This window comes from Haliotis rufescens, unplaced genomic scaffold (assembly GCF_023055435.1).
Source record: "Haliotis rufescens isolate VD_foot unplaced genomic scaffold, xgHalRufe1.0.p SCAF_13, whole genome shotgun sequence".
Lineage (NCBI taxonomy): Eukaryota > Metazoa > Mollusca > Gastropoda > Lepetellida > Haliotidae > Haliotis > Haliotis rufescens.
Window position 1 is genome coordinate 9,900,183 of NW_025963813.1, and position 14,576 is coordinate 9,914,758.

At 42.0% G+C, this 14,576-nt stretch overlaps 1 protein-coding gene across 1 annotated transcript; it reads right to left on the reverse strand.

The window, feature by feature from the left end:
• Positions 1-9,420: 9,420 nt before the first annotated feature.
• LOC124126829 lies at positions 9,421-14,243 on the reverse strand. The gene is made up of 2 exons (XM_046490357.2): positions 13,660-14,243; positions 9,421-10,946 (listed from the first exon to the last, which is right to left on the reverse strand). The coding sequence occupies exons 1-2, from the start codon at positions 13,695-13,697 to the stop codon at positions 9,980-9,982; spliced, it is 1,005 nt and encodes a 334-aa protein (XP_046346313.2). The 5' UTR covers positions 13,698-14,243; the 3' UTR covers positions 9,421-9,979.
• Between the last annotated feature and the right edge of the window lie 333 nt (positions 14,244-14,576).

The following is a 14,576-nucleotide window of genomic DNA, read 5'->3' on the forward strand; positions in this document are numbered from 1 at the left end:
GCTGAAATCAATTTGGTACAGTACAGTGCCTCACGACTTGCTGAGCTATACGGCAATATAAATGTGGCACAGTACAGTGCCTCACGACTTGCAGAACTAGTCTTTGATATCATTGTGGTACATTACAGTGCCTCATGACTTGTTCAACGATACGCTAATGTTAATGTGGCACAGTACAGTGCCTCGAGACTTGTTGAACTGTACGCTGATATCAATGTGGCACAGTACATGATATCAATGTGGCACAGAGCAGTGCCTCATGACTTGTTGAACTCTTTGCTGATATAAATGTGGTACAGAACAGTGCCTCACGACTTGCTGAACTATACGCTGATATCAATTTGGTACATTACAGTGCTTAGAGACTTGCAGAACTATTTGATATCAATGTGGTACAGTACAGTGCCTAACGACTTGCTGAACTATTCGCTGATATTAATGTGGTACAGTACAGTGCCTCACGACTTGTTGAACAACTCGATGATATTAATGTGGCACAGGACAGTGCCTCACGACTTGTTGAACTGTACGCTGATATCAATGTGGCTCAGTACAGTGTGTCACAACTTGTTTAACTGTAAGCTGATATTAATGTGGTACAGTACAGTGCCTCACGACTTGTTAAACTACGCGCTGATATAAATGTGGCACAGTTCAGTGCCTCACGACTTGCGGAACTATTCGCTGATATTAATGTGGAACAGTACTGTGGCTCACGACTTGTTGAACTATATGCTAAGATAAATGTGGCACAGTACATGATATAAATGTGGCACAGTACATGATATCAATGTGGCACAGTACAGTGCCTCAAGCTTGTTGAACTACGCGCTAATATAAATGTTGGACAGTTTAGTGCCTCACTAATTGCTGAACTATACAGTAATATAAATGCGGCACAGTACATTGCCTCACGACTTGTTGAACTACGTGCTAATATAAATGTTGCACAGTACACTGCCTCACGACTTCCTGAAGTATCCGCTGATATCAATTTGGTACAGTATAGTGCCTAGAGACTTGCAGAACTATTCGCTGATATTAATGTGGTACAGTACAGTGCCCCACGACTTGCTGAACTATACGCTGATATCAATATTGTACAGTACACTGCCTCACGACTTCCTGAACTATCCGCTGATATTAATGTGGTACAGTACAGTGCCTCACGACTTGCTGAACTATAAGCTGATATCAATTTGGTACAGTACAGTGCCTCACGACTTGCTGAACTATACGCTGATATCAATTTGGAACAGTACAGTGCCTAGAGACTATTCGCAGAACTATTCGCTTATATTAATGTGGTACAGTACAGTGCCTCACGACTTGCTGAACTATACGCTGATATCAATTTGGTACAGTACAGTGCCTCAGAATTTGTACTACTCGCTGATATTACCATTGTACAGTACAGTGCCTCACGACTTGCTGAAATATACGCTGATATCAATTTGGTACAGTACAGTGCCTCACGACTTGCGGAACTATACGCTAATATTAATGTGCTACAGTACAGTGCCGCATTATTTGCTAAACTATACGCTGAAATCAATTTGGTACAGTACAGTGCCTCACGACTTGCTGAGCTATACGGTAATATAAATATGGCACAGTACAGTGCCTCGGAACTTGGGGAACAAGTCGATGATATCAATTTGGTACATAACAGTGCCTCATGACTTGTTCAACGATACGCTAATGTCAATGAGGCACAGCACAGTGCCTCGAGACTTGTTGAACTGTAAGCTATTGAAGTGGCACAGTACATGATATCAGTGTGGTACAGTGCCTCACGACTTATTGAACTATTCGCTATTGAAGTGGCACAGTACATTGCCTCACTATTTTGGGAACTATTCGCTAATATTAATGTGGCACAGTACAGTGCCTCACGACTTGCTTAACTATTTGCTTATATGAATGTGGTACAGCACAGTGCCTGACGACTTCCCGAACAAAACGCTCATAAGTATGTGGCACAGTACAGTGCCTAGAGACTTGCGGAACTATTCGCTGATATTAATGTGACACAGGACAGCGCCTCACGACTTGCTGAACTATACAGAAAAATAAATGTGATACAGTACAGTGCCTAACGACTTGCGGAACTATTCGCTGATATCAATTTGGTACAGGTCAGTGCCTCACGACTTGTTGAACTGTACGCTGATATCAATGTGGCACAGTACAGTGCCTAGACTTGTGGAACTATTCACTAATATGTAAATGTGGGACAGTACAGTGCCTAGAGTCTTGCGGAACTATACGCTGACATCAATTTGGTACAGTACAGTGCTTCACGACTTGCGGAACTATTCGCTGATATCAATGTGGTACAGTACAGTGTCTCACGACTTGTTGAACTATACACTAATGTCAATGTGGCAGAGTACAGTGCCTAGACTTGCGGAACTATTCGCTGATATAAATGTTGTACAGTACAGTGCCTCACGACTCGTGAACTATGCGCTAATATAAATGTTGCACAGTTCAGTGCCTCACGACTTGCGGAACTATACGGCTATATAAATTTGGTACAGTAGTGCCTCACAACTTGCGGAACTATTCGCTGATATTAATGTGGTACAGTACAGTGCCTCACGACTTGCGGAACTATACGCTAATGTCACTGGGGCACAGTACAGTGCCTAGAGACTTGCGAAACTATTCGCTGACATTAATGTGGTACAGTACAGTGCATCACGACTACTTGAACTTTACCCCAATGTCAATGTGGCACAGTACAGTGCCTCACAACTTGCGGAACTATTTGCTGATATTAATGTGGTACAGTACAGTGCCTAGAGACTTGTTGAACTATACCCCAATGTCAATGTGGCACAGTACAGTGCCTCGAGACTTGTTGAACTATATGCTAATATCATTGTGGCACAGTACAGTGCCTAGAGACTTGCGGAACTATTCGCTGACATCAATTTGGTACAGTACAGTGCTTCACGACTTGTTGAACTATACGCTTATATGTAAATGTGGCACAGTACAGTGCCTAGAGACTTGCGGAACTATACGCTGACATCAATTTGGTACAGTACAGTGCTTCACAACTCGCGAAACTATTCGCTGATATCAATGTGGTACAGTACAGTGCCTCACGACTTGTTGAACTATGCGCTAATATTAATGTTCCACAGTTCAGTGCCTCACGACTTGCGGAACTATACGGCTATATAAATGTGGTACAGTAATGCCTCACAACTTGCGGAACTATTCGCTGATATTAATGTGGTACAGTACAGTGCCTCACGACTTGCGGAACTATACGCTAATGTCATTGGGGCACAGTACAGTGCCTAGAGACTTGCGAAACTATACGCTGACATCAATTTGGTACAGTACAGTGCTTCACGACTCGCGAAACTATTCGCTGATATCAATGTGGTACAGTACAGTGTCTCACGACTTGTTGAACTATACACTAATGTCAATGTGGCAGAGTACAGTGCCTCACGACTTGCGGAACTATTCGCTGATATAAATGTGGTACAGTACAGTGCATCACGACTACTTGAACTTTACCCCAATGTCAATGTGGCACAGTACAGTGCCTCGAGACTTGCGGAACTATTCGCTGACATCAATTTGGTACAGTACAGTGCTTCACGACTTGTTGAACTATACGCTTATATGTAAATGTGGCACAGTACAGTGCCTAGAGACTTGCGGAACTATACGCTGACATCAATTTGGTACAGTACAGTGCTTCACGACTCGCGAAACTATTCGCTGATATCAATGTGGTACAGTACAGTGCCTCACGACTTGTTGAACTATGCGCTAATATTAATGTTCCACAGTTCAGTGCCTCACGACTTGCGGAACTATACGGCTATATAAATGTGGTACAGTAATGCCTCACAACTTGCGGAACTATTCGCTGATATTAATGTGGTACAGTACAGTGCCTCACGACTTGCGGAACTATACGCTAATGTCATTGGGGCACAGTACAGTGCCTAGAGACTTGCGAAACTATACGCTGACATCAATTTGGTACAGTACAGTGCTTCACGACTCGCGAAACTATTCGCTGATATCAATGTGGTACAGTACAGTGTCTCACGACTTGTTGAACTATACACTAATGTCAATGTGGCAGAGTACAGTGCCTCACGACTTGCGGAACTATTCGCTGATATAAATGTGGTACAGTACAGTGCATCACGACTACTTGAACTTAACCCCAATGTCAATGTGGCACAGTACAGTGCCTCGAGACTTGCGGAACTATTCGCTGACATCAATTTGGTACAGTACAGTGCTTCACGACTTGTTGAACTATACGCTTATATGTAAATGTGGCACAGTACAGTGCCTAGAGACTTGCGGAACTATACGCTGACATCAATTTGGTACAGTACAGTGCTTCACGACTCGCGAAACTATTCGCTGATATCAATGTGGTACAGTAAAGTGTCTCACGACTTGTTGAACTATACACTAATGTCAATGTGGCAGAGTACAGTGCCTAGACTTGCGGAACTATTCGCTGATATCAATGTGGCACAGTACAGTGCCTCACAACCTGCGGAACTATTCGCTGATATAAATGTTGTACAGTACAGTGCCTCACGACTTGTTGAACTATGCGCTAATATTAATGTTCCACAGTTCAGTGCCTCACGACTTGCGGAACTATACGGCTATATAAATGTGGTACAGTAATGCCTCACAACTTGCGGAACTATTCGCTGATATTAATGTGGTACAGTACAGTGCCTCACGACTTGCGGAACTATACGCTAATGTCATTGGGGCACAGTACAGTGCCTAGAGACTTGCGAAACTATACGCTGACATCAATGTGGTACAGTACAGTGTCTCACGACTTGTTGAACTATACACTAATGTCAATGTGGCAGAGTACAGTGCCTCACGACTTGCGGAACTATTCGCTGACATTAATGTGGTACAGTACAGTGCATCACGACTACTTGAACTTTACCCCAATGTCAATGTGGCACAGTACAGTGCCTCAGACTTACGGAACTATAGGCTGATATTAATGTGCTACGGTACAGTGCCTCACAACTTGCGGAACTATTCGCTGATACTAATGTTGTACAGTACAGTGCGTCATGACTTGTTCAACTATACGCTAATATTAATGTGGCACAGTACAGTGCCTAGAGACTTGCGGAACTATTCGCTGACATTAATGTGGTACAGTACAGTGCATCACGACTACTTGAACTTTACCCCAATGTCAATGTGGCACAGTACAGTGCCTCAGACTTGCGGAACTATAGGCTGATATTAATGTGCTACGGTACAGTGCCTCACAACTTGCGGAACTATTCGCTGATACTAATGTTGTACAGTACAGTGCGTCATGACTTGTTCAACTATACGCTAATATTAATGTGGCAAAGTACAGTGCCGAGAGACTTGCGAAACTATTCGCTGATATCAATGTGGCACAGTACAGTGCCTCATGACCTGCGGAACTATTCGCTGATATAGATGTTGTACAGTACAGTGCCTCACGACTTGTTGAACTATGCGCTAATATAAATGTTGCACAGTTCAGTGCCTCACGACTTGCGGAACTATTCGCTGATATTAATGTGGTACAGTACAGTGCCTAGAGACTTGTTGAACTATACCCCAATGTCAATGTGGCACAGTACAGTGCCTCGAGACTTGTTGAACTATGTGCTAATATCATTGTGGCACAGTACAGTGCCTAGAGACTTGCGGAACTATTCGCTGATATTAATGTGGTACAGTACAGTGCCTCACGACTTGTTGAACTATACTCTAATATGTAAATGTGGCACACTACAGTGCCTAGAGTCTTGCGGAACTATAAGCTGACATCAATTTGGTACAGTACAGTGCTTTACGACTTGCAAAAGTATTTGCTGATATCAATGTGGTACAGTACAGTGCCTCGAGACTTGCGGAACTAGTCGATGATATTAATGTGCTACGGTACAGTGCCTCACGACTTGCGGAACTATTCGCTTATACTAATGTTGTGCAGTACAGTGCATCATGACTTGTTGAACTATACGCTAATACTAATGTGGCACAGTACAGTGCCTAGAGACTTGCGAAACTATTCGCTGATATCAATGTGGCACAGTACAGTGCCTCACGACCTGCGGAACTATTCGTTGATATTAATGTTGTACAGTACAGTGCCTCACGACTTGTTGAACTATCGCTAATATAAATGTGGCACAGAACATGATATCAATGTGGCATAGTACAGTGCCTCTGGACTTGCTGAACTATTCGCTGATATTAACATTGTACAGTACAGTGCCTCACGACTTGCGGAACTATTCGCTGATATTAATGTGGTACAGTACAGTGCCTAGAGACTTGTTGAACTATACCCCAATGTCAATGTGGCACAGTACAGTGCCTCGAGACTTGTTGAACTATACGCTAATGTCGTTGTGGCACAGTACAGTGCCTAGAGACTTGCGGAACTAGTCGATGATATTAATGTGCTACGGTACAGTGCCTAGAGACTTGCGGAACTATTTGCTAATACTAATGTTGTGCAGTACAGTGCCTCACGACCTGTGGAACTATTCGCTGATATCAATGTGGCATAGTACAGTGCCTCTGGACTTGCAGAACTATTCGCTGATATTAACATTGTACAGTACAGTGCCTCACGACTTGCGGAACTATTTGCTGATATCAATGTGGTACAGTACAGTGGCTCATGACTTGTTGAACTATTCGCTAATGTCAATGTGGCACAGTACAGTGCCTAGAGACTTTCGGAACTATTCGCTGATATCAATGTGGCACAGTACAGTGCCTCAACAACCTGCCGAACTATTTGCTGATATTAATGTTGTACAGTACAGTGCCTCACGACTTGTTGAACTGTACGCTAATGTTAATGTGGCGCAGTACAGTGCCTCACGACCTGCGGAACTATTCACTGAAATAAAAGTGGTACAGTACTGTGGCTCAAGACTTGCGGAGCTATTCTCTGATATTAATGTTGTACAGTACAGTGCCTCACAACTTGCGGAACTATTCGCTGATATTAATGTGGTACAGTACAGTGCCTCACGACTTGCGGAACTATTCGCTGATATTAATGTGGTACAGTATAGTGCCTTATGAGTTGCGAAACTATTCGCTGATATTAATGTGGTACAGTACAGTGCCTCACGACTTGCGGAACTATTCGCTGATATTAATGTGGTACAGTACTGTGGCTCACCACTTGCGGAACTATTCGCTGATATCTATGTGGTACAGTACAGTGCCTCACGACTTGCGAAACTATTCGCTAAAATTGATGTTGTACAGTACAGTGCGTCATGACTTGTTGAACTATTCACTAATATTAATGTGGCACAGTACAGTGCCTAGAGACTTGCGGAACTATTTGCTGATATCAATGTTGCACAGTACAGCGCCTCAGTACTTGCGGAACTCTTCGCTGATATTTATGTTGTACAGTACAGTGCCTCACGACTTGCTAAACTATACACTGATATCAATTTGGTACAGTACAGTGCCTCACGACTTGTTGAACTATGCGCTTATATAAATGTGGCACAGTTCAGTGCCTCACGACTTGCGGAACTATTTGCTGATATTAACATTGTACAGTACAGGGTCTCACGACTTCCTGAGCTATCCGCTGATATCAATTTGGTACAGTACAGTGCCTAGAGACTTGCAGAACTATTTGCTGATATTAATTAGGCACGTTGTAGCGGTAGTAGTAGTAGTAGTAGTAGTGGTGGTAGCGGTAGTAGTAGTAGTGGTAATAGTAGTAGCGGTAATAGTAGTAGCGTTAGTAGTAGTAGTAGTACTGGTAGTAGAAGTAGTAGTGGTGGTGGTGGTAGTAGAAGTAGCAGTGGTAGTTGTAGCGGTAAAAGTAGTGGTGGTAGTAGTAGTAGCAGCAGTAGTAGCAGTCATAGTAGTAGTAAAGGTAGTAGTAGTAGTAGTAGTAGTAGTAGCAGCAGTAGCAGCAGCAGCAGCAGTAGTAGTAGCAGCAGCGGCGGGAGCAGCAGCAGCGGTAGTAGTGGTGGTAGTTGTCGAAGTCGTAGTAGTAAAGGTAGTAGTAGTCGTAGTCGTAGAAGTAGTAGTAAAGGAAGTAGTCGTAGTTGTAAAGGTAGTAGTAAAGGTAGTAGTAGTCGTAGAAGTAGTAAAGGTAGTAGTCGTCGTAGTAGTAGTAGTAAGGTAGTAGTCGTCGTAGTAGTAGTGGTAAAGGTAGTAGTCGTAGTAGTAGTAGTAGAAAAGGTAGTAGTAGTAGTCGTAGTCATAGTAGTAGTAAAGGTAGTAGTAGTAGTATGTAGTAAAGGTGGTAGTAGTAAAGGTAGTAGTCGTAGTTGATATTAAAGGTAGTAGTAAAGGTAGTAGTAGTAGTAGTAGTAGTAAAGGTAGTAGTAGTCGTAAAGGTAGTAGTAGTCGTAGTAGTAGTAAAGGTAGTAGTATGTAGTAAAGGTGGTAGCAGTAAAGGTAGTAGTAGTAGTCCTTGTAGTAGTAGTCGTAGTAGTAGTCATAGTAGTGGTAGTAGTAGAAGTAGTGGTAATAGTGGTAATAGTAGCTGTAGTAGTAGAAGCAAAAGTAGTAGCTGTAGTAGTAGAAGCAAAAGTAGTAGCGGTAGTGGTAGTAGTAGGAATAGTCATAGTAGTAGTAGTGGTAGTAGTAGTAGTGGTAGTAGTAGACGTGGTAGAAGTAGTAGTAGTGGTAGTAGTAAAGGGTAGTGGTAGCAGTAGTCATAGTGGTAGTAGTAGAAGTAGTGGTAATAGTAGCTGTAGTAGTAGTAACAAAAGTAGTATCGGAAGTAGTAGTAGCAGTGATAGTAGTAGTGGTGGTGGTAGTGGTTGTAGTAGTAACGGTAGTGGTCGTGGTAGCAATAGTCATAGAAGTAGTGGCGGTAGTGCTAGTGGTAGCAGTCGTAGCATTGGTAGTAGTAGTAGTAGTCATAGTGGTAGTAGTAAAGGTAGTAATAATGGTAGTGGTAGTTGGAGTGGTAGCAGTAGTCATAGTGGTAGTAGTGGTAATAGTAGCTGTAGTAGTAGTAGCAAAAGTAGTAGCGGTAGTAGTAGTAGTTGTAGTAATGATAGTGGTAGTGATAGTGGTTTTAGTAGTAACGGTAGTGGTCGTGGTAGTAATAGTCATAGTAGAAGCAGTCATAGTAGTTGTAGTGGTAGTAGTAGTGGCGGTAGTGGTAGCAGACGTAGTATTAATAGTAGTAGTAGTCATAGTAGTATTGATATTAGATATGGTAAAACATAGCTTAAAAGACAATCCATAATATTGAAAATGTCCATTGTACAATTCCAACTATACCATTAGCATGTGTTTATGACATAGGGATCATTCCATGTGTTCACAAAAAAGGCGAGAGGTTCCTGTCCCACCGTCGACACCCTAATACATAGTAAAACAAAGAGTAGATAAGACAAATAATGTATGTGGACATTTTATTGGGAATATTACATGATTGAGAATGGTAACGACAAAACATGTTCTTATCTGGGTTTCAAATATTGCTTAGGGAGCATCCATTTGATTTGTTGGAATCGAATAATAATTCTATTTCACGAAAATGCAGTTATTAAAAAAATAATTACATAAACATTCACACAAACTATTTATTTTAGAACATTCGACGATTCATACCTCATGGCGGAGACAAATAAATGGCAAAATAGGGTCATATTTAGTAACTCTGTAGTAATTGTGGCAACAACGACATCTCGAATTTTGTGTAGAGTGGGCGTCCGTTGTAAACGATGTCGTTATAATATGTGCAACATTCTGCATGGTGGCAGTGCAGCGTAACTATTGCCCAGTCAGGTCGGTCCTAACATATTATTCTGTAATATAGTGAGTTTGGTTTTACGCAGCTTTTGGCAATATTTCAACAATATCACGGCGGGGGACATCAGTAAAGAGCTTCACACATTGTACCCATGTGGAGAATCGAACCCCGCCATCAACGAGCGAACACTATAACCACTCTTTAATCACGAGGCGGGTTCCATACAGGTTTCAATTTGGGACCATTTGATTGGCCATTTTCAAAATCGTAGTCCAAAACTCCAGCCAATCGCATCGCTTCCTCTGATTTGGCCACTTCCGGCATATAATTGACACAGTACATATGTTGGCCACTGTGGGACGGCGCCTTTACGCTTTCAACAATTTCGAGAGATTGTGATGGCCAGTGATTGGTCATCGACAGTTCCTTGTATGCCTTCTGCTTCAGCGCAATGTCCCCTGGGGCTGCCCAGATAGCAGGTGTCATGGAAACGAAGACCACGAAGCGCCATCTATCTGCATTTGGCCTGTTGACCACTGGCGGGACGTTGTCATGAATAAGCCTAGAGTCCCACAACACCATGCCTCCCTTTGGTACTGCTACTTTCACTTCTTTGCATTTCTTTTTTCTGTACCAACTGACTTGATTCGTTGTCAGTTTGTAGAATTCGCTCCTGAGGCTCTTTGCTCGGGCTGGTTTGTAATGATCGAAAAAAGCACTGTGGTACTTGTGCGAATCTTTCAGTACCCGGAAACAGAAGTCATTTTCGGTAGATTCTTCTAAGTATAGCGCCCCCTGGTAACAGTGGAGGCCCTCACGTGACACCTTCTGGTCTACGTGGAACCAGTTCTGACCAGAATCGTACACCTTGTCAGTTTCTTCTGGGGGACGTGAGACGGCCACGCCATCAAAACTGGTCAGCAACTTGTCGGTCTTCCACAACGAAGAAAACACTGGTTTCACCTTTAACCTGGCAGACCACGTGGCTTCAAAGTGACCAATCCGATATTGATATATAATAGAGCGTCGGTGATTTGGCCAATCGGGGGCTTCAAATTTTTCCAACCAACTTTTGTATTGGCTAATTAGTTGATCACATTCTGCTTGATCGATGACGTCATTTATGACGCAATAGCCATTGCTTTCAAGTTCATTTCTGGATAATTGGCTAAAAAGAAAAAAGAAAATATATAAATGAATACAACTTAATTACTCAACTGTCATAACATAAAACGACAAATGAGCAATACAGTAAACTACGGTTATAACGAACTCAAGGGGACCACAATTTTTAGTTCGTAATAACCGTAGTTCGTTATGAGCTTATATACAGCATATATGCAACAAATGCCCGGGTTCGTTATATCGGTCGGTTCGTTATAAGCGTGTTCGTTAAAAACGTAGTTAATGTATGTATTCAACTAAAATGTTTGTATAATTTATGGCCAACCTTTTCCTAAAAGTCCCACTTTCCCCAAAAACTTTGCCTCCAGGATGATCATAAATCATTTTGAATTTTAAATAAATCAGGTTACAGTTGACTTAGAAATATCTGTCTTTATTAAGCTTTGATCCCAGTTGTTTTTCAATTGCAGCTCCGTCAAATTTCTCCAACAAATCACTTTAATTTTAATAACATCACTTCCGACTGAGGAAAACACATGATCAATGTGGTACAACTGTGCCTCTAGCAACCTTAATAACAAAGTTATAAGCAGTTCGGGTAGGACTTTCGGTTCGGAAAACACAAATAAGATTCCAAACTTTAAAAAAAGAAATACGGGGAACTGTTTCCTTAGCAGATTGAGATGAAGACCTATTGAACATGTAAAGTGGATTTCAGATGAGTAATTGCATGAATGTTATTTTACGCCTTACTTCAGCTATATCACGGCGACCTGTAAATAATTAATCCGTCAAACCAGAGGTTGATAACATGAACAAACGATCCACGACGAAGGAATCAATAACAATCAGTCGGGACAGGGCAAAATTATGCCCGCTCCTCCTCTCAACCCTTACAATAACGATAACCTATACTGGGGACCTGGCCAGTCTCACACTCTTCACATGTGTTAGATTAAGTATTATAGGCAGTTTGGGGAGGTATAAAGGGATATAAGCATCAACCTAAAATATCTCAAAGTTGTTTCCAATGAAATCAGTGTTAAAAACGCTAATATATATTGGTCCGTGAGTATTTTAATCAAGCTTTTAGCAATATGAGATATGGCTTTGAGCAAACCAAGAAATGCCTTCACATACTGTATCCATGTTAGGAATCGAACCCGGGCTTTTGGTGTGATAGTATCCACCACCCCTATTTAGTGATAGTAGGACATATCCGAGGGTGAAGAAAAGACCTTTAAGCAGAACAAAAAGAACTACAACTTTTTCTGAAAAAAAAGTATAATACGTAAATCAAGACTGAGGAAGTCTACCACCGACATTACATCAGTTGTTAAAGAGTGAGTGAGTATGGTTTTACGCTGCTTTTAGCGATATTCACGGCGAGGGACACCAGTAATGGGCTTCACATATTGTACCCATGTCGGGAATCGAACCCCGGTCTTCGTCGTGTCGAGCGAACGCTTTATCCACTAGGCTACCCGACCGCCCCCAAGTCCTTAAAGGTGGCAACTCGGAAGGATGAGAGATGGCCACACTTAAATCAACTATATGTCCCTAAACAGTGAGAAGGTATTTACGCCTATATTCTAGCTATATTCAACAAAGGTCTTCTGCGTAACGCCCCCAATCCCTGATTCTGCTTGATAACATTCCATCTGATGTGGATAAGTATATGTTCTCATCTAAAATGATAAATCAATGGAATCGGGGCCACGGGTGGCCCAGTCGTCTAAGGCGCCGCGATTCGCTGTGCAGAGTTGCGTCCCTTGGGCACCTATGATTGTGGGTTCGAATCCCGGTTCGCCCCGATTATGTTTCTAGGTTTGTCAGCACCATACCCGTGCTCGTGGGTTTCACCGAAGAGGTAAACGCCCGAGACCTGCATCACTTCGGGCTTTCCTCCCACATTAAGCTGACACGCCGTGATATAACTGGAATACTGTTAAAAGCAGCGTTAAACCAAACTCACTCACTCACTCACTCAATCAAAGGAATCACACACACATTATAATGCAACGGTTGAACTAAAAGTCAAAAGTATTACGTACTGAGAAAATGTGAAGGTTTATGACATCGATTTAAAAATCAAACTTTAGTTGTTTTCATTTAAATACAGCACGTGGTACTATTAGAGGTGAGGTAAGATTCTAGCGACGTGCATGTACGTGTGTGTGTTTGTGTGGCTGCTTGTGCTAGTCCGGACTGATGCCGATTTATAGTGCTAGGTCACTGAGATACCATGCCGCAGTTTAACATGATCACCCCACTCAGACACAGTATACTGACTCCGAGCCGACCAGTCCTTGTTTTAGCCCCTTAATGCCGAGCGCCAGACTGGATAACAAGTCTTTTAACGGTTTAAGGTATGACGCGGTCGAGGATCCAACCCCGGACCTCCCGGGTACTATCAGTGAGGACGCGGTATAACTAGCGTGTTGGAGTGTTTCTACATTTTCTTGAAAGTTTAACAAAAATAACCCAATGTATCAGTAAATCAACATAGTCTCATTTCATATTGGATTGAGAAAACACAAACTCAAAATTTATTGTGAATATAGAATGCCACTTAGAAAGTGGTCAAATGTTAGATGTGTTGTATTTGGGATAACACTTTCTTTGTAAAGTACAGAGTCCCGTTACCGTTGTTAATGTGAGTTATTTGTTTCAAAAGTTAAAACACATGAAAATAACAATTCAAACATATATGCAAAATCACTTTTTACCGCTTGTATATGAGCAACACAGTTTACCTTATGGTAGCCCCCGAAGGGGCAGCTGACATAGCCATGGCTTGGTTCAAATAACCTCTGAGGGTGGTATAACTGCTGTTCGCCGTCAATGAATATCTCTTCGTCCGATGGGTCTTTTATACCTCAAAACTGATTCCGATTGCACAAACGCTTAAGATTGTCAGTCCTATCCATATGTACATGTTTAGGGCCAGCTAGACAGTGTGACGCCGCCTGAACAAGTATATGTAACAGACCCCATGATATATGATCGTATTGTGAATTGTGGTTATTGCGCCACAGCACGAAACATGCTTGAGCGACGAAGATCTATATATAGATACACGGTATTCGATCGATAGCCGAGATGTTGTTACCCGCTTCCGTGATCAGTGTTGTTGTTTGAGTGAGAGTGAGTGAGTGAATAATGACATTTCGGAATCTTTTTGGTTGTTTTTCTCATTTAATGACCCCCGTCTTGTTTCGGCGGGCACTGGTGGTAGTGGTAGAGAAAGTATTGTGACGAAAGAGTCCTACATAAGGAACATATAATACGATCATAAAGAAAACAAACATCGTTTATATTACCGGACGAAAAAACATGGATTATGCTTCCATTTAAAGTGTGTTTGAACCTTAGAACTATTAACTATTAATATTCCTTTCGACAAGTGATCTGTAAGTTTAGAAATCTCTCTACGTTGTTTAAAAATATAAGAACAAAGATATTGACTATGCAAATATTTGTACAAACTGTAAATGTGGGTCTATTGAAGTTTCTTGCTTGACAACGGTATCCGCACAAATTGCTTCTAAATTATGGAGTAGTAGCAGCAGCGGTAGTAGTAGTAGTAGTAGTAGTTCCAGGTGTAGAATTGTTAGATTTTATTGCGGCTCAAGCAATATATAAAGTCGGTAGCAAAACCGCAAGAGTTACC

Coding starts and splice junctions, on each gene's coding strand:
- LOC124126829 (XM_046490357.2), bottom strand. CDS start 13,697: ATGGCTATGTCAGCTGCCCCTTCGGGGGCTACCATAAG. Junction 10,947..13,659: donor CCTTCGGGGGCTACCATAAG/GTAAACTGTGTT, acceptor TTTTCTTTTTAG/CCAATTATCCAGAAATGAAC.